The 25,523-nt window shown below is 36.6% G+C and overlaps 1 protein-coding gene across 1 annotated transcript; it reads right to left on the minus strand.

Moving 5' to 3' along the window:
* Positions 1-727: 727 nt before the first annotated feature.
* On the minus strand, positions 728-20,047 carry blmh (bleomycin hydrolase). Its single transcript, XM_082180552.1, has 12 exons — positions 19,890-20,047; positions 19,099-19,296; positions 18,017-18,126; positions 17,591-17,732; positions 17,306-17,394; positions 16,408-16,500; positions 8,018-8,173; positions 7,769-7,927; positions 6,502-6,569; positions 6,298-6,415; positions 4,421-4,490; positions 728-1,017 (listed from the first exon to the last, which is right to left on the minus strand). The coding sequence occupies exons 1-12, from the start codon at positions 19,897-19,899 to the stop codon at positions 869-871; spliced, it is 1,362 nt and encodes a 453-aa protein (XP_082036678.1). The 5' UTR covers positions 19,900-20,047; the 3' UTR covers positions 728-868.
* Positions 20,048-25,523: the final 5,476 nt, after the last annotated feature.

Below are 25,523 nucleotides of genomic sequence, written 5' to 3' on the forward strand. Positions count from 1 at the left end.
GCCAAGCTATGTCGTAGGCTGCTAGAGCCTATAGGCTATATATATATATATATATATATATACATACATATATAGATAGATAGATAGATAGATAGATATTTATTAGTTGCCCCCTCATTTTAAGATGGGCCCCCCCAAAAATAAAATTCTGGCTACGCCCCTGTACTGAGTCTTCCGATGGGATCTGAAATAATCCTGTCTGTTGGTGGTGCCCTTTGCACTTAGGATGCTGTTTTAGGGAAATTGTAAGCATGGCTAGTACATAACCCAATTATTCATAGCATTTCTCTATTGATGGCCATTCAAAAGCATATAAACTACTGTTTGGGTTTGGTAAGATTTTTTTAAAGGTTTTTGAAAAAAGTATCTTATGCTTATTACCCAGTTACCCAGGCTGCATACATTAAATCTAAAATACAGTAAAAACAGTAACATTGTGAAATATTGTTACAATAATTTTCTTTTTCTATTTTAACAGATTTTAAAATCAATGTAATTTATTCCTGTGATGACAAAGCTGAATTTTCAGCATCATTACTCCAGTCTTCAGTGCCACATACTCTTTCAAAATCCATTCTAATATGCTGCTCCAGAAACATTTCTTATTATTATCAATTCTGAAATTTAACTATAAAAAATAAAAAAACGTACTGACCTCAACCTTTTGAACAGTAATATATCATCTGAAAGATGCCGGTATTGAAATGACTCGTGACTCAGACTCCAGTGATAATAAAAAAGAGACAAAAAAACTTTATTTTTTTTTATCTAGATCAGGCTTTTTGTGAGAGATGATGGGAAGGGTAAAAACCAGCTGGAGGCTGAGTCAAGGAGACCAGGCTAAAACTGGTGCCTTTGGCTCCAGTGGTTAAGCCAGGGCTCCCATGGGGTCCCAGGCCGGGAGGACGACGGGGTCTTGCTGCATGACGTCCAGCACTTCAGGTGGGATGAAACTCTTATCCACCACCACCTCATATACATACTCGGTGAACCACTCGTCTGTCATGATCAGATATCCTGCAGGAAGAAGCAGAGATGAGGCACGGCCAGACAGAGATAAACGGGAAAAATAAGAGAGGAGCAAAAGAAGGGGAACACTATTTAATTTGCAGCAGCAGAAGCTCTTTTGAGAAACTTCAGATTGCCCAGCTCACTAGGTTCGGACAGAACTCAGTCGGCTAATTAAACTTGTAATTAAGCAATACATGACACTATAAAGTCCAGGCCTGAGAGATGTCCGATTAAGTGCCCGCCTCGTGAGACGGGATTTTTCGTCACACTCTGAAAGCCGATTAGGCTTGTGAGTAAAACTTAAACCGCAAACAGTGTTTAACCAAATCTGATGTCAAATGAAATCCTGATCCCATTAGCGCGGCATGTTCTTCATTGTTCCTCACAGAGGGAAATGGCCACACCCTGTCTTAATCGCCCGTCTGTTCTCACCTCTCGAAACTGACAAGGTTTGATTTTAAACCACGCAAACACACACATTTGAACATTATTTTTTATTCAGAATGTGTCTGACAGTGGCTCCCAATAAAGCCAGTTCCTTTCTTAATTGCTTAAAGAAAGCAACAAGTCTTGAGAACAGGAAAGTTTTCCCTTGCTAAAAACAGGAAGTAAATGTCGATAAGGATTATTTTACATTATTCTTGAGCCATGTCCGGTTGACTAAGACGTATCAACCGGGCAATCAAACAGAAGAAAAACACTAGAGAAAAAGAGCAGAACATGTACTAGAACAAATAGAGCAGTAGAGCTTGAATTTCCATGTTGGATTTCTGTGCATCGGTACCTCAGCTCAGTGCTTTGGTAATTAAAGTACTTGTTTACTAAAGTACTTGTATTAAAGTACCCCTCCAAAATACTTGTAATTTGTGTGAATGGAGCTTCATTTTTGGACTTTTAATGAGCCTGAGCCGAGCTTCAGTGACAAATTGTTCTAAATCTGAAGAACAAACAGATTTTTGCTGCAAAACATCATATTTATTTATGAAGCAAGCAGTCTTTGTATTTGCAACAGAAATCATCCATTCCTGGGGGACATAAAGCATCTGAAAGAATATTTCTCTCTCTATTCATCACTCCACTTTTACACCCATAAAATCTACACGCTTCAGGGCCCCCAGTGAGCCACAGAACACATTATAAATATTCGGTCAAAATCAGTTACACAAATACCCCTCTTCAAACTCTTGTTCGTGCCACAGTATGTAAACAGGCAAAAAAAAAAAAGGTAGGAATGAGGCAGAAATACAGCCCAAAGTCTGTATTCCCCCTGAAATGTCAACCCGGCCCCCCTGAGTATATCATGTTATTGTTTAATCTTCAGGGGAAACAACTGTTATGACCAATTTGAGAGCCCTTAATCCCTTCAACCTCAACAACACATTTTTTAAATCCCCCTTCTCGTCAAACTGTCAAACAATATTGCTCGAAAACCACAAAAAGTCCTGATTTATGTGCAGCTGTGATTTCTGAGTTCATAAACAGCTGTGATTAGGTGCTATTTGTCATGTATTATTAATACGCAGTGTGCTGTAAGACTGCTGTTTTATAAGACATTGGCAGGTGTTTCTAAGAAAGTCAGTGGGTTAAAGCAGCACTCAGTAGCTTCGGGATTTCTTCGCTGTATTCTCGCTTTTTGCTCGCAGGTTTCTCTCTAGAGCTCCCCCCACAGCTTCGGAATAGATATTTGACAACACTGTTGTAAAAACTCGTTGGTGATTCTCAGACACCAGAGGCTATAGATCAACGACATCAAAGCAGACGGGACATTCTTTAAAACGTCGTCTTCATTCGGGTTCGGACAGCGTGAGGGAGCGCAATAATGACAGCATTTTAGCAGATTTCTTTTGGCCGTAAAGCAATTGTTTACATCGCGAGACCTGATATCACGCGAGACTTCCTGACGCAGCGGCCGGTGGCCCGCCGGCTCAAAGTTGCAAGTGCGTATTTTCCGCTCACGGGCACCAGGGGGGTGCGAAACGACCACCATTCAACCCGAAATAAGTAATATAACCATTCCAATGACTCCGAAGCTGTTCAGTTAAGGTAAAAAAAAACGTAGTTCACCTTTAAAGGAGCAGCGTGTAAATTCTGCACTACTACCGGGATGTTGGAGTTGGCACTGCTAGAGTGTTCTAATGGTTGTTAGGGTGTTGCTAGGTGGTTGTTTAGGTTGCTTTAGTTTAGTTGCTTACTGTGCAGAATATTACAATTTGATAACATTGTCTAAATTAAAAATAATACAAAACTAAAATCAGTGGTTTCAAATGCTACAAGTGAATTTCAGCATCACAACATAATTTAGCATGAAAACTGAATATTAATTTTGATATTTGCAAAAGAATTTAAGTTATTTTATTATTATTATTATTTTAAGATTAACCAAGTTAGCATTAGGTCATTTAAATGATAAAAAAATTGGGCATATCGGCCAAAATATTGCACATCCCAAAACCCTTTCCTCAAGTATATCACCCTTCAAAAGTTTGGGGTCAGTAATGTTTTTGAAAGAAGTCTCATACTCGTCAAGGATGCATTTACTTGATCAAAAATACAGTAATTTTGTGAAATATTATTACAATTTAAAATAACTTTTCTATTTTAATAATTTTTTAAATGATTCCTGTCATGACACACCTGAATTTTGGGCATTTATTATAGTATTATTTTTGTATTACTTATTGAGTAATTCTTATTGACCCCAAACTTCTGAATGACAGAAAAGAGAAATTAAAAATAGCAATACTTGCCTAAGAAACACCACAAAGCCATGGCGATTACACTATTTGAGAAAGTCATCCAATGAAAACTTTCACTTAATTGTTTCCTCACATTAAACCACCATAGGAAAAAGTATTTTAACAGAAAAAAAAGGACATGTTTCATCTTTAAGGCAAACTTTGAACTTTTTAAAAGCAGAGATGAAGCAATCTGCAAGGAATCATTTTCTACGATAAACGAGCAGGCCAAAAAACCCTTTATAATCTTCTGAGGAATGCAGGTCTAAGGAAGCAGAAAGAAAATGGCCATGTATGCGTGTGCACACACTCTTTCTCTCTCCAGGCCGCCAGATCTAATTAAACAGCCCCTCGATGTAGCGTCTGTTTTGAATAAGAAAGTGGGTATGGACATTTGGTCCAGCTGTGAGCGGGTCTACAGATGTGCCTGACAAGACTAGCGCACACAGTGTGCTATAAACCTCTGAAATCAGAAAGGCCCAGCACAGACCCCATGCTAAATCAAATATCCGACTCCCAGTGTTCTCAGACAAGAGTTAAATTAAGTCATTGAAGAGTGTACTAAGGAGCCCCAAGAGCTAATCCTGCTGCAAATTGAATTATTCAATGTCAAAAGCCAAATATCTGTAAATTAGGAAGCACGTGTAATAGTCAGACAGATGGCGACCCCTCACCTTTATTCCCACGATCGTCTCCCCACGAGTTCTCTACGCGCCACTTCTCATAGCATTCCTCCTTCCCATTCTGAGGACGAGAGACAAAGGTGAAGAAACAGAGAGAAAAAGACCATCCCATTCACATGACAGTTTTATTAGTTGGTTTAGCATAATGGATAGATGTGGGCTTGAAATGAAAAGGTTTTAGGTTTGTAACGGTTGAACTGTAAACTATTACAAATGTGACCTTGGGCAAAGCGCTAAAGGACCTAACCAACCGGCCAGGGTAAATAGAGATGACGTGGAAGGGCCACAATCAGAACCTCTGTTTTACTCTCATTTAATTGAAGGAAATTATTAGTCAGCCAAAGCTTAATGTCATTATAGCATTCACAAGGTCTAAAGAAGATTTCTTTGCTAAACCTACTGGAGAATAAAACTGAAAAAATAGAATTCAAAGGATCCAAAAAATATATATAGACAATGAAAGTGGTCCCAAAATCGACCCCTGAGGAATGCCACATACTAAAGGGGCCGATTTAAGTAACATTTCTTATCATCATCAATGTTGAAAACAGTTGAAAACCATGATTAATTTTTTTCGGGATGATAAATAGAAAGTTTGAAATATGATTTTTTGCAACATTATAAATATATTATCTGTCACTTTTGATCAATTTAATGTTTTCTTGCTGAACAAAAGTATTCATTTCTTTTACAAAAAAAACTTAATGACCCTAAACTTTTGAACAATAGTGTATATTTCACATCTAGCTGCTCTTTAAACCTGGGCTATCTTTTACTGATTGATAGACAGGCTGAAGAAGCCCTTTGTTTTACAGCACATGTACACTGAAGGCCCGTACACACCGGGACGAATTTCGCGCGCGATATTCGCCGACGTTTAACGCCTCGTGACTAAACAAAGGGCGCCAATGTGAGTGTGCACACCGACGCGAAAAACGGCACGCGTAAAAGCGTAATTTTTTTTAAACGCCTCGGGTTCGTTTTTTGGGTTTGACGCGCCGCGTCAAAAACTATCCGACCAATGAGATTGCCGCTTTTGCTCACGTGTCTGGAGCTTCTGAAGTTACAGTAAAACACAACTTGGGGGCGCTCAAACACAAAACGGTCTTGCCGAGCACACATACTTAACAGCGAAGAAGATATATGCCAAGTAGCGTCAAGCGTCTACACTGCCCATAGACAGACACTGCCGGGAAGAAATGACGAGGAAGATGCGAGGCAAGATGAATGTAGAGCTGCTGGTCTCGTTGGTATCGGAATAAAGAACTATATGACAAACGTGACAGCGACTACAAAAATCTTGTTAAAAGAGAACTGTTATGGAGTGGTATATGCAGAGTATAGACTGTTATGGAGTGGTATTGCAGAGTATAGACTGTTATGGAGTGGTATTGCAGAGTATAGACTGTTATGGAGTGGTATTGTATTTCTGTTTTACATTAAGCGCCATCTAATGTCAGGGAATGAATTTGCATGTTCACTTGGCTCATCGTCAGCGAAAAACGCTTGGGTGTGAACACAAAAAACGCGTTGAAAAACGCTGGCGAATAACGCGTGCCGATATTCGTCCCGTTGTGTACGGGCCTTGAGGCTGCATACCGGCTGCTGAGAAGAGAATAGTGAACTCTGGATATGCATATGGCAACTAATGAGGGGAAAACAGACAAACTGTTGGTAATTAAAACAGGCCGGATGTCTGCAGAAAGGGAGAAAAAAAATCTTCAGGTCACACTGACTGTTAGAGCTGTTAATGAGCAAGCAGGGTCATAATCCATGCGATATACTGGTCGTTAAATAACTTGCTCAAATTCCTGTACTATCCAACCCCAGTGTGTACTGGGTTTTTGAGCATGCTGTTCTCTCAGTACCTTGTCAGTAACGGCAGTAAGGATCATGGCATGGGTCATCATGGAGTCTCCATAGATCAACCTTTCTGCCTTAGATAGGTTTTTCACTGAGATGCCAAACACCAGGTCATGGTTAAACCTACAAAAATATACAGAGAATCCTTAGTCACAAACACATTCAGAAATAAGTCTTACTATTTAACTAAAGGAAGAGGCAATACTCACACATTCATGTCATTGATGCCCAGTTTGCTATGGAAATGTTTGCCTACATCACAGCCAAACCACACCGCCTGATGCCAGAAAGACATTAATTAATACAGACATACAAAAATCCACTTTCAGCTGCTCAGTTATTAAAAAAATCACCATCCTAAAGCCCTAGCTAAACAACAGCATCACTGTCCTAAATCCCAACAATAACTCTGTCAAGACAAACTTGTACAACAAGACTTTCAAACAAAACTCCAGACAGAGAGCAAGATATTGCAACTGCAAAAAAAATTTCTTCCTATTGTTTGAATGGCAAAAAAACACTTAGGCATGTAAACCTCAGCACATTACGGTAACACTTTATTTTACGGTGTCCTTGTTACATATGTTACATGTACTTACCATAGTAATAACAGTAAATTATGCATAATTACATGCAACTAACCCTCAACCAAATCCTAATCCTATCCTAACCCTATAGTAAGTACATGTAGTTGCTTAATATTACTCAGTACTTAAATATATAATTACACTAACAATGACACCTTAAAATAAAGTGTAACCCACATTACTATGGAAATACTGGATACTCTCTGTGAATAATTTATACTTTTTTCATTTAGTGGGATCAAACTTGGTGTAAACAGACTCATTATGTCTCATGTAGACAGAATATGCGGTTGGAAATAGGGATGGGACAGTGATCAAGTTGTCCAGCAACCGACTATTTGGTTAGAGAGGTTTTTAAAAAAATTTTTTAAATGGTAGTGCTTTAAAGATGGTGCTTTTTTAAATGTATCTGTACTACAACCATCAAAACATTTCTTTTGTAACAGATTCACCACCTTCAAGAATATAATTTAGTCTATTCTGCTCCCCAAGGCTACATTTATTTGATCAAAAATACAGTAAAAACAGTAATATTGTGAAATATAATTACAATTAAAAAGAATAGTTTTCTATTTTAATATATTTTAAAATGTCATTTATTCCTGTTATGGCAATGCTGAATTTTCAGCAGCCATTACTCCAGTCTTCAGTGTCACATGATCCTTCAGAAATTATGTTAATATACTGATTTCTCATTATTACAAATGTTGAAAACAGTTGTGCTAGATAACATTTTTGTGGAAACTGAAACCTTCTGTAGTATTATGTATGTCTTTACTGTCACTTTTAACTAATAAAAAGCCAAAAAAAATAAATAATCCACACACTTTTGCAAGGATGATCACGTGACCCTAAATCAGCCTTATTATAATGGCCTAGTTGATTTTACCTCTCCATTCTTGATGGAATTTGCAGCAGCTTGCTTGAGCAGCTCGATGGACTGGTTGTTGTAAAGTGTTCTGCGGCCGCCCACCATGTTGCCCAGAAACTCCACACTGTACAGCTTCCCATAGGGGTTTTGGGGCCGAGGGTCATTAACGAGGCAGACCTGCATAGAAATTACACAACCTGTGAGTGAGGACTACAACACACTGAAGGCAACTAATGCTGTAGCTGAGGTAGTCTGTGCTGCTTGTACCTTGTCCTGGAGATTATAGAGTGGTTTGACGTGCTGTGTGTAGAACTCCAGAGGAGTTAAAGGGCCCATGCGGTGAAAGTTCTTATCCTTGTCCCGGTATTCCCAACAGATGGTGTCTGGAGGACTGCCCAGACATACACTGGCCACTCGAAACACCTGAACACATTAAATGAAAGAGAAAAAAAAGAGACACATGAAATCAAAATTAGCCACTATTCACACAATCAATGGATTTCATCCATGGATTAAAATAATTCTGATTGATTCCCTAATGCTAAAAACAGTAATATTGTGAAATATTATTACAATTTAAAACTGACAGGGTTTCTTTCAGGATTGTTTTAAAAAGAAATCTTATGTAACATCATAAATGTCTTTCCCAACACTTTTGATCAAATGAATGCGTTCTTGCAGAATAAAACTACTAATAACTTAAAAAAAAAAAAACATACTGATCCCAAACTTTTTACTGTACAAAATTTTAGAGTACATTTTAAAAGCTCTCAAGCTTTACGGCATCTAACAAGCATCCAAAATTCAAAAATGGTTGATTGAAAGCTCACATTAAGTTTGAAATCTAAAGACGGAGGACATATGGATGTGATATCTTAAATACGACCTGGGAAAACAAACCACATTATAGAGAAAACTCTGGCTTTGACTGGATGTAACTGAGATGAGCACTAAGAATACAAACACTGTGTGTGAGGCGTCTAATGTTTGATTATAGTACTCTTTATTCTGAACTCAAACTGTTTTTAGTTCTCAGAACTTAGCCTTTGTTACTCCAATCCCAGGCATTTCCTGGCCTCTCCTGACCGCGGCCTCGGCTTTACATATTGGAACGCGGATTTCTCTTAGCCAAGATTAACTTGACCTTGATAATACGCGCTTCTTGGTCAATCGCAAATGCGCAGGCAGGAAGGCAAGAAAATGGACAGATAAGATGCTCCTGTCTTTTTTCTTTTGGCATACACAAGTAGGTGGATTGAGGAAAAACATGCGCCACACGAACTGAAGTTTACAGAGACTTCTGGTCGACACTATTCACACTATGTGAGATTTCATTTGTCTGGACTTTACAGGAAGTAAATAGAAAATAATAATATGTTATATATATATATATATATATATATATATATATATATATATATATATATATATATATATATATATATATATATATATATATAATTTTTGGGTTTTTAAGGCATACTTTACTTCACCCACAAATTAATGCCACAGTTATTTACTCACCCTCACAAGAAGATATTTTACAGAATGTACAGTTTTAAAGTAAAAAAAAAAAAAAAAAACACTGTAGAAGCACAATAGTACAATAAAAGCAATTCAGAACACAAGATGTTCAGTCATGAGATGTTTGTTCAATGCCATGTAGGCTTGTACGAGATTTTAAGGGAAAATTGGGAGAATAATAGCTTAATTTTTTTTGAAATTCTAGGAAAACTTTATCATTTATTCCAAAGGGTCAGAGCCTTGGCTTTTGACATATTTGTCATTTTTCTTTTAATTAACTGTAGTAAATAAAACTAAATTAAATAATATAAAAGAAAAATCAAATATGATAAAAATGACAACTTTTAGTGGTGCTTTTTTGTCCTATTGGGAGTTTGACAGTATAAATCATCCACAAAATATCATTGGCTTTGGATGAACACAAGGGTGAATAAACCAAAGATGTCTCAATTTACTGTCCTCTTTAGATGCTCTTCAGAAAAAAAGGTTTTCTCTAACCAACCTTCTCTGTTCTCTCTCAGCCTATTCCAGCCCTATCCTGGAAAGAAAACCATTTAGCATTATAGTTTGTTTTCTCTATCCAGTCTTCCAAGAGGGAGAGTAAATACCGGCGGCGCCCGGCCCTCTTTCCTCCCTGTTGACCCGGCGTTGGACCCAGATACACCAACCGCACAAACAGCCTCTGCATCGCACGCTCTCACATCCTCTCTCCTCCTTGGCAGGTTACATAAACATGCAGGACCGTCCAAACAACACGGGCGTCTGTATTTTATTATTTTTTTGCCTGTTGAAAAGTGCCGCTTGCGCAAAACAATGGCTGAGGCTCACTGACGTCAGTACAGAACCAACGAGTCAATATTGAAACACCTGTCTGAGGATGGGTGGCCACAGGGCAGCAGGAAGAGCCGACAGGCACAACCAGGGAAGAGCAGCTGGCTCACAGGCCAGGAAGATGAGCACGACACAGCAAAATGTAGAGCTTTTTCTTCAAAAAAAAAAAAAAGTCTCAACCAAAAGCACTAAATCTCATATCATCTGGCTGTTCTGTCATGCCTTGACTTGGGATAATAAGGATCTGTGAGTCGGAGTAACTTAAAAGCAATGTTTGAATTATTCTGAAATCAAATGTGTATTTGTGTGTACGGTATAAGCAATAGGCACTTGATCTGAAAGAAGGTGCATGAAAACCCACTATATACGGTAAGCAGACTGGCAAAGGCATCTGTAAGATGTTATAGGAAAACATTCTTTTTTCCCCCTAACGGTCAGAGCTTGGTCCTCATGCAGGGCATTATGAGATCAAATATGGCTTATTATATGGCTAGGATATTTCTCTTTCATTTCCCCTGTAAATAACACCAGTAAAAAGGCAAAACATTATTTTTTTAAAAATCAACAAATAAAAATCAACAAAACTAAATACAATATAAAAAAAGAAAAAACTAAATAAAAACAAATTACAACAAAATAAGGCAATTAAAAGCAAATAATAAACTAATTAATAAACTAAAGCAAACAGAACACTAAAAAAAATTCAATAAACCCCACAGAACTAAATAAAAATAACAAAATACTACATTTAAAAAACAACAGAAAAAACCCACACAATACAGACAATAAACAACACAAACTAAAAAAAACTTAATAAAAATTTAATTAAACAAATAAAGAAAATGTAAAACTAACAAAACAAAAAAAGTTTATGGATTGGAGTGGGATTGGCGTGAGGAAGGTTCAGGCCACCCACGGTCAGACTCATCCAATGCCACACACGTCACCTCTCAGTCTAGTAGTGGGTTGAGATACTGGCTTATCTAGGATTACAAGCACCTGCTCCTGACTTAAAAACATGCCCTCATGTGGGCACGAGGCGCTCCAGGTATGGTTAAGGCATACAGGTGTTTGCTGACAAGGAAAGGAAAGGCTGGCTGTCTCACATCAAAGCAAACGATGTGCAAGCAATCAGCCATGCAAATTGCTGGATGTGTGAAAACACAACACGGCACGATTCCAGTGGCCTGTGTGAAGGTAAGTGTATCTGTTTCCAAGCTCTTTATCAAAAACAGCGCTGATCCTGCATCTGCTTCTCAAACACAGCTTTGCAAGGAAGTAAACAGTATGGAGTTCAACGAGGGATAGTGTGTCAAAAAATTTGCCTTTCTGCTTTTATCATATGGCAGATATGACACAATGCAAGCCAAAATATAATTTAGAGCATGACCGTGAACAGCTGACAAATACATTTAATTTACTTTTCCTGTAAACTTGAAACATTTGGCCCTTACAAACAAACAAATTCCTCAAGGGAATTTCAGTAAATCTTTGCAGAGAATTATACACCACAGTAATGAACCAGAGCTCAACCCACAAAAAAATAAATAATACTGCACATTCCTCTATCATAGCTAGAATATGACAGAAAATGGAATGTTTATACAACACAATTGTGATACACACAAAGTATGATTCCAATTGTATGTTTTCCTCAGTATTGTTATTGACTGGTTGTGTTGCTTTATTTAATTTATGCAGTGTTGAAAATTAAATAATGTCTATTAAACTATATGGACAAAATGAAAAAAGCCTCTTATTTTGTCATTTCAGGGAGTTGCAAACAGAAAAGCGGACTGCGCATGCTTCCTCATATCCGCAGAGAAGGCGGTTTCGGGAAGGACGACGGAGAGCAACAGCATGGCAGATCGTACAAGGAAACGCTTGGTGTGGAACATCAGAAAAGACCTGATCAGACTGCCTGCTGATGAACTATTCCACATAGCAAGGAAGGTACAAGTTAAAGACTCATCTGAGCTGGACCTGGAGGACACTGAGGGTTGTTTCGAGTACATCAATGCCTTCAAGTCAAGTAAATCCTTTCTTGAGACTGAGGATCAAGGTATGAGTTTACTGTTGTCATTGCAAGAGACTGTAAAATCAGCACAACAGATTTGCACTACTACATCTGATGTTGATACAAACACTCATCTTGTACATGCGTTACATCCACCCACCACTAACAACACCTATCTGACACCACCACGTCGCACCTGACTCTAGGGGTGTTAAGGGGGCCATACCTGAAACAAACACAGACATACGTAAAATGCTTGAAGAATATGAAGAAATTGGCAGACAAATCCACATGACACCACTACAGCACACGTGAACCAGACTGAGTAGCCTAAACGTGTAGATCATGACTTCGCGTTCCCTATGGGAGGGTTTTCATATATACAGTCCAGTGAGTTCAAGATACATGGAGGCCAGATTGGGGATCACTCATCAGACATCACGTACAACCATGTATGCTGATAAACAAAGACGACATGACTGTAGCTGAGCTAAAAGGGTTCTTGCAATCACACTTGGGGGACCGAAATAGCACAGCTGTTCCAAGAACTGATGTGCACCAATCAGAGTGAACACGAAACCCAATTCCTATACCGAGTCATTGGGTTGAAACAAGAAAACCCTCTTTGAGGCAAAACAAGCTGATTCAGACAGGAAGTACAGTGCAGTTACTGTGCAGGATGTGTTCTTCTTACACACGGTCCTAAGCCACCGATGTAAAGATAGTGATGTAACTGATGACGCTATCCTCAGGCACGTTACGAAAATCACAAGTGACGAGAATGAGAGGCTGCGCCGACTGGGCCCACCAACCAGTGCAAAACCATCCATGATGAGTAGTGCCCAAGTTAGCGATGAAACAGACGGAGATGTGAAAGCTGCAAAAGGGTCTGGTGCACAAAAAGGACAGGCCTAGAAGTGGGAGAAGTGCTAGGACCAAAACACACCCATCAGAGAGAAAAGATCAAAGATACTTAAGAGGTGAAGTACAGTAGTCAAGGAGAAAGCATTCTGGATGCATTCTGGAAGACCAAAAACAACAACAATAAAATTGATCGGCAGCAAGGCACTGACTCAGTGCAACTTGACAGTGAGGGCACTGCTCGACACAGGTGCCCAAGTTAGTATGGTGGACCGCGCATTGAAAAAAACAACAACTGCCAAGTGTTGAGGTGAGGCCGCTTCGGGAGCTTCTTGGGTGTGAAGATGATCTGAAAGTCTACACTGTAAACGGACACCTCCCATTTAATGGCTGGGCAGTTATCACAGTCAACCTGCTAGGAAATGATGACTCATGTCTATCTATTAATGTCCCATTCCTGGTGAGTAAGACGCCAATTGAGAGACCACTCCTAGGTTTCAACTTAGTTGAAGAACTGATTCAGGGTCAGTCTGAGAAACTGATGCCAACACTTACCTCACTACTGGCAGGAGCCATTGATATCCCTTGCGAAAAAGGCACAAACTTTAGTCAAGGTGGTCAGAGCTGCTGAAGACGATGATGGAGACGAGCACTTGAAGGTTAGTCCGAGAGGGGTAGTTATTTGGGCTGGGCAGGTGGCTTGGGTGAAGTGCCAAATCCCTTCAAAGATGGCACAGTCTGATTCTTTGTTCTTGTCTGAGCCTCATGAAAGTATTGATAATTTAAGATACTTGGACATTGGAGAGGGACTCTTAGAGATACAACCCCAAAGTGACCCTTCTGAGAGGATGATAAAGATGACATTGGGTGCATACCCAGCTTGCAGATGCCGATCACACTTAAGGATGACAACATCCCAGTTCAGAGAGCGTATTCATCAGTACCAAAACCCTGTATGAAGAGCTACATACAGGACCTCCTGGCAAAAGGATGGAGTGTCAAATCGAAGTCACCATATGCCACACTGGGTCTCTGTCGGGGAATCAAACCCCGGTCACCAGCGTGACAGGCGGGGATACTTACCACTATATACATGATGAATTGATTCTGTGATTAAAGCGTTTATATCAGCATATTTCCCTTGCATTTTGATGTACTATAAAAACATACTGTTACTTTACTTACACACAAACACACCCCTGCCCCGGGTGTGTGTGTGTGTGTATATATATATATATATATATATGTGTGTGTGTATATATAAAATGCTGGAAACCTCCAATTGCACCAAGCTTCTTGGGTATACTGAAATTAGACATGACAGGGAGGTGTTCTGAAAACAAAACAAATATTTTTAAATGGGTAAGTTCTAGAGTCTCCATCTGTGTGTGATCGCATTACAAGGAGGCATTGTGTGTTTGAGCCACTTTCAGGTGTGTTCTGCTGCACAGAGATCTGTCAGAGACAATCCTGATAGTGTAAAGAGTGACACTGTCCAGTCCAGCACTGCCAACACATCAGTTAAACAAGGGCACCTTTGATCTACTAGTGATTATGAATGGAACGACAGATAAAAGAAAAAGAAAAAGAAACATGATGCAGGCTGATTATGAAACTATGACTCCCATACAAGTTCAAAGTGCAAGACCACCGCTCCAGTTTCATGTGTAATGCTCTTTCATCTATGCTGGACTATATCTTAATTACATAAATAATATGTACTTATTTATGTACATATATAAAAAATATATTATTATATTACCCTCCCCCCACCACCATGTGATCTCATCCACTGTAACTCACCATTTTGATAAAAGCAACATCTCTCCACGTCCCTGTTAAGTACACAAACACACTTCCCAACAACTCCTCTGCCAGTGAAGTGTTACAGAAAAAACAAACCAACACCAGGTGGACAAACAAACATCCCATCAAATACAGGAAAACACACAAGTGGGTGAGAGGAGATTTACAGGGAAGCATATCGTACTCAGGCATATGTTAGTCCTGTGAAAGAAACGCAGAGCACGAGCTTAGAGATATTAACTTAGCTGTGCGTCGTCCCTTCACAGATGGTGGAGGTATAGTAATAATGCCACTGAGATTGCCTTTGCCACTCAACGACAGGCACCGGGCGATAGCAATCATGTTTGTGGAACATTCTGTCATCAAGTCCTGCAGGCACTTGTTCTTTCTTTCTCTCTGTCTAGCTCGCTCTTTCCTCACTCAGTCACACCCACAAAAATGCATGCAAACATAATAAAAGATACGTTCAAACACACATCCGCAGGTATTCACAAAACCAGGGCATGCTTCGTATGGGCTCATTTTGGGTCACAGGTGGTTGACAATGTTATTGTTCAGGTTAGCGCTAAATGATTTTTAATTATTCATGTCCATGTTTTGTCAGATCAAGTTCTTACGTCACTACTGTACATCACTTACAGTCTGACATACAGAAGGTTCCAAAAGAATGAGACTATTTCAAATTTAATAGGCTACTATTTATTCGTTCAATTCTCAATATTAGCAGCATAGTCAATTTAAATTCTTTAAACTTTATTTCCAATTTGTTTTTGAATGACATTTGCAATGAAGTTTCAGATTTTTGGACCTCATTGCATGTGTATTTGAAGAATTGGGGTTTTTTTTCCTCTCTTTTTTTAAAGTGAAATTTATAATACTGTTTTATATTGTATTTATTTTACTTTGTGCACTGTTTTATATATATTTAATGTAAAATATTACCCCAGGTATATGCTGATCTTTGAAAAAAGACCTTTACCTTTAAGTTAGCATCAATTTTATAGACTAAATTGTGAAACTGATCATCATACTGCCTGTCTGTTTGTTGATTCTGGAAACGTGTCTAAGAAAAGCTTTTATGTTTCTGAGAGCTGATATGTCAGGGACATTCTCAGAGCTGGCAACTGCTGATAAGGAACAAACAGTTGCAAATCCCATAATTATAAAAAGTAAACTCGACAGTCCTCATACAGTTTATGCGAAACATGCAAGAGTTTGCAGCCAGCCAAGCCTGTGAAGGATAACCTTGCAATATTGTCTGGCAACCTCAAGTAGTGGTTTCATCAGCAGTGAAACAGCGCCATCAACAGCCATAAAAGAAATGCACCAAGGAATATTTCACCCAAAAATAGTAATGAGCACTCTTTTACTCAGCCTCATGTCATAATCTATCAACCATATGGTGTTTCCTTTTTATGTTGAACACAAAAGAATTATTATTAAAAATTAAACTGTTGCCAGGATCTTTAATGACGTCATTGACGTGCACATGCATGAAACAGGATTCAGGTTTAGAACAACATGAGGGTGAGTAAATAATGACAGAATTTTCGTTTTAAGCTGAACTATCCCAGTGTCATAAAACAGAGTGTTTCGTTAGCTCCGAAATTGAACTCACCTCCTCAATCATGGTGTCTATAGTGTCAGACAGCTCAGTTTTAGTGGCTTCACTGGCCACCATGTTCCTCAGCCTTAGACAATATTCCCTCAACTGCAAACAAGCAAATGCAAATCATAAAAGCGATTCAAAAGAAAAATATGTTAATATATAAGAACGTGTTAAATTATATAAGACCATTCTAGGGGTACAACGGATCACAAAACTCATTTTTGGATCATATTACTTTTTTTTGAGTCATGGATTGTTTTTCGGATCTGCTTTCAGCCTTTCAATCTTTTCAGGCTTCAGTATTTATACTGTTAACTAAAACTATTAAAAATAATTTTGGGTAATTCAATTAAAACTTAAATAAAATAAAATATACACATTAGAGGAAAAACAAACTTAATTTAAAAAAATATATATTAAAAATGTTGCCTTTTAAATACTTTAATTTAGAAATAACTTGAAGTACTAAAATGACTAAAATTGAAAATTAAAGTAAAGCTAAACAGAAATATAATAAAAAAAAATAAAAAAAAGGACAAAAGCAGAGAAAACTTGAAAGCTGAAAATATAAAAAGAAAAACTAATAAAAAAAATGAATAGTATATAAATAATACTTAATTAAGAATGGTTGCCTTTGATTCATCTTTTCTGGCACACTATTTCATATTTGTTTTAGTTCTTTATTAAATGTCACACTGGCCGAAACTGCCATCTTCCTCAATTATCTAAGGGAAGTGACCTCAGTGACATTCTCCTCTGCTCATCCGGTGAGTCAAAGAGTGCTTCTATGATGGAGTCACCAGCTCATACACAGCTCATTCGGTAAATGTCAACATGAAAGCTTGAGGGGATACAACACTGCTGACTGAGAGTAGCTTTCGAGGGTTGAGCGTAACTTCGAACCCACCTTGTGATTGAGGATATCGTTCATTCTACGGGAAGCCTCTGAGCTGTGAGACTCGGGGAAGCACTTCTTAGGGACGACACCGTATTTTTCTGAAAAACACATAGGAGTTTAAACGCACCTCGAAAGTGAAGAATTTCAATTCATATTTTTAAACCAATTTGGGTCTGAACTGAAGTGAACTATATGGATATCAATGATCACTTATCAGTTGAGAATAATTACTTCCTCTGAACAAATGCGAGTTTAGTTGCAACATTTGCATCAATGCAACAGAGCTAAACTGACCAATAAGGTTAACCAGCATATCCCACTGTCCACCATCATTGGTAGGATTTGATAGCAGGAACTGAACCAATCTGCCATCTACTGACTCCTTCCGCTGGGCTGTCTCCACACAGGCATGCAGAAAATAATAGCACCTCTCCACCTGAGACAAAAACAGAAATACACATAATCAGGGGGTGTGTACCATCAAGGTGAAGGGGCAAAGAGTGGACACAGTGGGCCACAAACATCCAGGGAACACAATACATCTCACACAAAAAGAGGATTTACTGGACCGTTACCATTAACACAATGAGAGAAGGCGATACACAGCAAAAACAACACACAGCAGAATTATAACCTTAGAGCCTGGTGCCAATAAGTAGTTCATTCTCCAATGTAACATTGTTTTTGTGACGCAAACAAGGCATGGTAACGCTGACTTACCTTATCCCAGAAAAAAAGATAAGACTGACTGAATTCAAATTCTTCAATGTTAAACTTCTTCATGAATGGAAGACGCATGACATTGAGGCATGAGAAGATCCAACATCTCCCTGATGGAAGAAACAAGCATAGACAGTGAGGTCAGGTCAAACCTGACAAGGAAGTATTTAAACTGTATTTTCAGCCATATGGACCATTTTCATAGACGTGGTGGTGGATTTATGCAACAATTAACAATCTAGTTTTTTTATATATATTTTCATTTTTTTATATTAATAAAAAAGATACACTATCAGTTAAAATATTTGGGGTCGATACAATGGTTTTGAAACATTATGCTTACCAAATCTCTTATGCTTATGATCAAAACAGTATTATTATTATTAAATATTATAACTCTTTAAAATATCTGTTTTCTATTTGAACATATTTTGATCACCATTATTTGATGCTTAAGAAATATTTCTTATTGTTATCAATGTTGAAAACATTAATTTTGTGTAAGCATGCAAAAAAAATTGATGAATAGAACGTTTTTTAATATACATTTATATAAAATACATTTATAACACTACACTTTGTGTTATATTATCCCGGTAGTAAACAAACATTTTGTCTACACTGCTGTGTGGGGGTTTCTACGCAGCCGCTGAGGAAGTGACTGTAAATGTGACATTCTTCTTCTGACCGTTGTAATTCATTTATTATTATTTTTTCTTCTTTTGGAAAGTCACAGAAATGTATTAATGGATTTTTTTCAAAAGTAATAAATAATACTGAATTACTTCTATAAAAGTTCATCCAGCTATAGTTTACTTCCATGTTTCAAATCTACTACATGTGAAATGTGTCTTTTGAAAGTGTGGTTATTTTGGTGATTCTTAAGAAAAAGTTAAGCAGCAGTTTTGGACTTCACGTCATGCAAAAACACAAGTTTTCATTTACTATTTCCACTTAATTGATTTACGTAGCTTTTTCTAGACTTGATATGACTGACACTTCCCACTCAAGTGGGTCTACATCTTTTTAAACATATGTCGGATGCACAATTCATGTGCAAAACTTTATTTTAGTGTAGGTACCTGAGTTTTTCTGGTTGGTAACAGGTTTGCCCTCTGTGGGAATGCTGTGCTGAAAGATGTGTACTGTGTCCTGGACTGTCTGCCGATGCAGACACACCTCTAAAGGATCAATGCAAGTCGAGACGTTCTGGGCGAGCAGATATCGAGGCTCCGACCGGAACCGCTTGACAAAAGCTGATGCTTTCTCCAGACTCAGGCCTGGGCAACAAACAAGGACACAAACACAAAACAAGGGCTCACAGTTTACAGAGTGTGACACTGCCCATTTACTTCCACATAACATTCACTAGCATTTTCATGAATGAATCAATTGCATAATCATGAATGAATCAATTGCATAATCATGAATGGTGAGAAGAAATGTTGATCTAAGTTATATGACTTATTTTTTCCCCCATGGGACACAAAATAGGTTAGACATAATGACAGTGTGAGATTCTGCCTGAAATGATTGACAGCCAGCTCTCTTGACTTGAGTTTGACTCCCTTCATTGTTTCTGGACTTTGCCGGTGTTTAGCTTATCTTTCACTCTACAAACCTTTCCATTTCAAATAATTACACGTAAACACTAATTTTAACCCATACAAAGTGTCACTCCAGTGATTTAACTCGAGCAAAAGCCATCAAGAGTTTAAAGTCACATCTTTGCTTAGTCACTTTCAGCTGTAGTAGTAAACAGCTCTGGCTAGTTAGCCACACAATGCTACTGCATTCACATCAACATTTGTGAAGCTCTGAGCCCTCAGCCCGCACCAACGATCAGCGAGAGACAATATTTACACATACGCACCAGTGTCCATGTTTGCAGGTGAGGAGAGGAGGTGTTGGAGTCTGATTTGTAAGTCTTTGTTTATTTCATTCGCCGACAGCCAGTCAGTCCGTGCGGAATTCCGGAAACAGGAAATCCAGTGAAATCGCGTGTCTTTCTGTCAAGGTTGCCATATCTGGGGGAAACCCTCCTTTCTGGAGCTTCAGGAGGGCACATGTATTTTGATGAATACCGTGGCATTTGCGTGGTACTCCAGGTTAATTTCCACGAATAAACTTAAACTATTAAGTACTTGCTTCGTTTTTTCTTTTCCAATGTTAGGCAGCGAGTTTAAAAATAAATAAATAAATAACTTAATTAAACCTTTTCAAATAACAAACTGGTATTTTCTTTGGTAAACACGCTCGCAAACTTATCCAAGCAGAATACAATGAAAAACAAAACAAAAATATATAAAATATATACAGGGTTTTTACAAAAAATAAATATCGAAATATATAAACGCAAATTAAACCTTTTCAGTTGGTTTACAGTCGGATTACTTTTTTTAAAAGATGAATAATGTTAAAAAAATAAATAATTAAATACCACAAAACAAAATTAACAAATCTACATTTGTTTAAATAAACTATAATCAAAATGTTATTACACAAAAATAAAAAATGAGGTTCCTAACAGCTTCTGTCAAACAAAATTATAAATCAGCTGTAGCAAAATATTCAGCTCATTTTGCAATTTTGATATTGCAACCTTTGAATTAGCTAGTTTGGGATACAATTTTAGTTTGTAGTGTTTAATAAACTTAAAGAACAACATTTAAATAATAATACAAATAATAGTTTCATTATTTTCTCTTAGCTACAGCAACACGAGTCACAGACTAAATGGTTGAGCTTGATGAATGCAGCGCTGAAGTTTCTCTATGGTGAGAAAATGGAATGAGATTATTTACTTGTTTTCAAGCCATGTTGTATAAAGCGTCCAAATACATATTTTGAAATAGTGGAAAATCATGTGATAAAAGGACTGTAAATAAAAACTGCCATTACATGTTTGACAACTAAAAGAGTTAATAATTAAAAATAGTTTTCTATTTCAATTAATTGAATAGGACATTTGGTCTGAATAAAGTTGTACACAGCCCCTCCAAAGTCTATTTGTCACATGGTTTAATGGTTGTTGTTGTTTTATTATATGGACTCTTGTTTTGTAGTATGTTCTTATTCCTGTTCCTCGTTTCTGTTTACTGGTTGTTCCCCAGGTATGCTTTTCATATTATTCTATTTGGAATACTTTATCCGCAGTGGTTTACAAATGTTTTATAGAATTTGCTTTTTTCAGTGTGTTCCCTGGGAGTTAAATCCATGACACTGATGTTGCAAGTATCATTGTCACTACATCATTGTTAATTGGTCTTGTTCATGTGTTTGTCCTTTAAGGCGTTTTACTTTTTCTTTGGGGAGTTTCAGTTCTTGTGATTTTGATATGACTGATTTCCCATTCTGGATTCTTGTCTTGCTTTGTTTAATAATAAAAAAAGAAGCTTCAAACAGATTCTCAAACTTTGCTCTCTAAAATTCCAATTTGTGACATTATAGTGGTTATACGTGATAGTGCTGCCATGGTCCTTGTTTTTTTCTTCTTCTTTTTTTTCTTTCTTCTTTTTTTTTCTTATGCAATGAGAAATGTTTCAGTATTTTTCCAACTGCTATGACTACTACAAGCCTGCTTTCTTTGATGGCTTTGCCCAATAACCTTTCAGACTTTGCCCTGAAACTCTAACTTCTTTTTAACTTTGGAATTGTAATAAGGGTGTGTGCCACTTAAGTCTGAAGTATAGTCAATCTTATTTCAGTAAAGCAAAGCCAGCAAGGTTGAAGTCCATTACAAGGTAACACATTTGCAACATATCTGATTCTGCACACAGCAATAGTAGTTACCTTGTAATGGACTTCAACCTTGTTGGCTTTGCTTTACTGAAATAAGATTTACTACATATATATATATATATATATATATATATATATATATATATATATATATATATATATATTAGGGCTGTCAAACGATTAATCGTGATTAATCGCATCGAAAATAAAAGTTTGTTTTTACATAATATATGTGTGTGTACGGTTTATAATTATTTTCTATATATAAATACACACACATGCATGTATATATTTAAGAAATATTTGCATGTATATACTGTGTATATATATTTATATTATATATAATTTATATTATATATAAATATTTTATATATAAATAACACATTTTTCTTAAATATATATATGGATGTGTGTGTATTTATATATAGAAAATAATTATAAACCGTACACACACATATATTATGTAAAAACAAACTTTTATTTTGGATGCGATTAATCACGATTAATCGTTTGACAGCCCTTATATATATATATATATATATATATATATATAGTATATGATAGTAAAGTATATATAATACTATCATAATCTTTACTATTATAATCATGAACACTAAGGGAACATTTAAAAAAAAAGAAAAAAAAAGATGTTGTGCAACATCTGCCCTCTTGTGGCTGTACATTTTACTGTCACATGAAAACTACAATGAAATGTGACTATCCTTTTGCCACAAGAGGACAGTAACCTTGCGTAACCTCCACAGCTGCACTGACTTGAGTAAATACAATGTTTCTTAATAGATTCTTTTCTTATCAATTCCAAGAACGTTGTTTTTTTTAAAAAATAGTGTGGATGCTTTTAATGATATGGAACAATTACTGCATTGCTGTTGTGTTGCAGTTCACGTAGATAATGTGGATCAAAATATGAAGAGAGTTTGAGCACAGAATAAACATGTGTATTAACTTTAATTGTTAGATCTTTATTCAGAGTTGGTGTGTTTGTCGTCTCTGCAACCTTCCATTCTGACAGGAAACACTGGACAAAGAAGCAGCTCTTAGCTCGTCTCAGTCTCTTTGAGTGCTTCCACAATTCACCCACAAGATGGAGACTCTTGTGTGTGTCCCAATCTGACAAACAAATGATTTTATATGTATTATTCTAGCTGAGGCTGATATTAACCATGTTTAGGGAGTATCTTAGTATTCTCATTGGGTTTATTAGTTGTTTATTTGTCAAAACAACTCGATAACGATTCCAAAAAAGCTAGTTTGTGCCAGATTAATTATCAAATACCCTCGTCTCCTTTTAAACCTGCATAGTGCCATGTTGTTGCTCATAAATAAATGTGGAATTGAATGCCAGATGTTGCCCAGTCTGGCTAATTCTTAAGGTTTTTCTGTGTTAGTTGCGGAAACAATAGTGTGGGTGCTCTTCATAGAGAAGGGGGCAGATGGGGTCCCCTCTTCAAACAATGTGCATTGCGTGGGGGAGGGTGTGATGCATTGAAAGTCATCCTTGACGTGATATCACCCTTTCACTGGTGTGACAGAGGGGGAAAACTGCAAAGGTTTATGTGAAAGCTCATAAACCCATATTACAGGAATGGAGAGCTTTAGCCACCACCATCTGTCCGAAATTAACATTTGCGTGCAATGAGTTGCTGGTAAACAGAACGGGATTTTTGTTTTGCTTGTTTCATGGTATGTAAATATAGACTTATGAAGTAATTTATTTGTCAGATTGGGTATATATTATGGTGCATATGAGTGTACATATCACACAGATATATTTAGTTTATTCTTCAGGAAAATAAACGAGTACACTTTTATTATATATATATATATATATATATATATATATATATATATATATATATATATATATATATATATATATATATATATATATATATATATATATATAACACATACATACACTTTTTTGCAAGGATTAGAGTAGAATAAATGAACTAAATATATTTGCCTTGTATTTAACCTTGGTTCCTCTGCAGGTTTTTTTCTTCTTCTGTGGCATCTGCTTATATCGGTTAAATGTAACACGGATAAACCATAGCATATGTGAACATGCTCTATGATTCTAGTCTGACTACATCCCCAATCCCATCCCTGTATTCGGCTGGATCCGTGGGAGCACACACCATTTTCAAGCAATGGTATCATGTATCCTAATTCTCACATTACTAAAGCTTTGTAGTTTAAATCAAATAATCACCCATTTTATTTCCTGAGTAATGAGCTTTTCTAGAATGTGAATGGTAGAATAAACAAAGCAACTGAGTTTGATTGTTTCACATTGATTGCATTTCATGGATGGCCAGACTCAAGAGAACACAAGTGTTTTATGGTCATTTATTTTGCTCAATTTTCCCGCTTTAAATAGGAGTCAAATGTCTCAGTATCGGTTTGCCACATACCTCCACTCACACTGAGCATAGGCCTATGTATTTCAGAAGACACTGGCGCACTGCTGAGTTTTTCCACAGAAATGTGAAATTGCGTGAGGGTGGCTCTTTGTGTTCATGCAGTAGACGGCGCAGCATCACCTCGATGCGAATCTGGAATATAGAGAAGTGCTCGCCTCCGGCCCTGATGTGTTGACACAGGAGGAGTGTGAGTGTGTGACAAGAGGATACAGAGACTCTTGCTGGGCACTGAGGACACTATATACAGTAAAATTTGTATTCACTATATTTAAACAACATCCTTTAGTCCAGCCAGTTAACATCCATTCATTTATACTCAATTTTATGATTTTATTTTAATTAAAGTGATTTTTATTAGTAATTTAAATTCAAAGTTGTCAAAAAATGTGTAACCATTTCTTTTTATCATCTTTTATCAACCATTTCTTTTTATCGTAATTGTTGCTTAAAATTGTACAGATTTAAGTTTTAGTTAAGTAGTATTTTGTTCATTGGTACTAAGTTTTCAAAGCTCAAATACTGCAATAATGATAATAATAATAATAAGGTAAAATTAAATAAATATTTTTTAAAAATTACATTAAAACTACATAAAAAAAATTAATAAAATAATGATGATAATAATAATAAAGTTATAGTTAATAACAATAATGATAAATAGTTATTGTTAATAACATATGATAATAAAATTACATAAAAAATATTCCTAATATAAAATATTTATATAAATACATGTAAATATTTAAATATATATTCAAATATAGCCCTAAATATAAAAAATTTTGTTAACAACAACAACAATAATAAGGTAAAATTAAATAAAATAATAATAATAAAACAACATTAAAAATGAAATTAAATAATGATGATGATAATAATAAATAGTTATTGTTAATAATAATCATAAATAAAATCATAAAGATGATGATAATAGGTATTGTTAATAATAATAAAATTACATTAAAATATACCATATAAAAATATATTTCAAACGTAGGCTATATATATATAACAACAACAACAATAATAATAGGCTAATTATACCCTAATAATAATAATAATAATAATATACTGTGGCAGAATTCTTGGGTGTTAGACAGAGACGAGCTGCGCATTTAGAACTACGACTTTTATTTTTCACAACCCTGCGCCTATTTTTCAATGATGCTCTCGCATTTTTATCACCACCACCTCCTCCTGTCTGTGTTGTCATGTGACAAGCAGGATTTATACTTCGCTTTGCAGGAGAAAATCAAATCTCGACCAATCGCAGCTAGAGGGGGGCGTGTTAGTTCCTCCACATTTGACAGGCGCGCGCT

Source organism: Leuciscus leuciscus (assembly GCF_965113295.1).
Source record: "Leuciscus leuciscus genome assembly, chromosome: 9".
Lineage (NCBI taxonomy): Eukaryota > Metazoa > Chordata > Actinopteri > Cypriniformes > Leuciscidae > Leuciscus > Leuciscus leuciscus.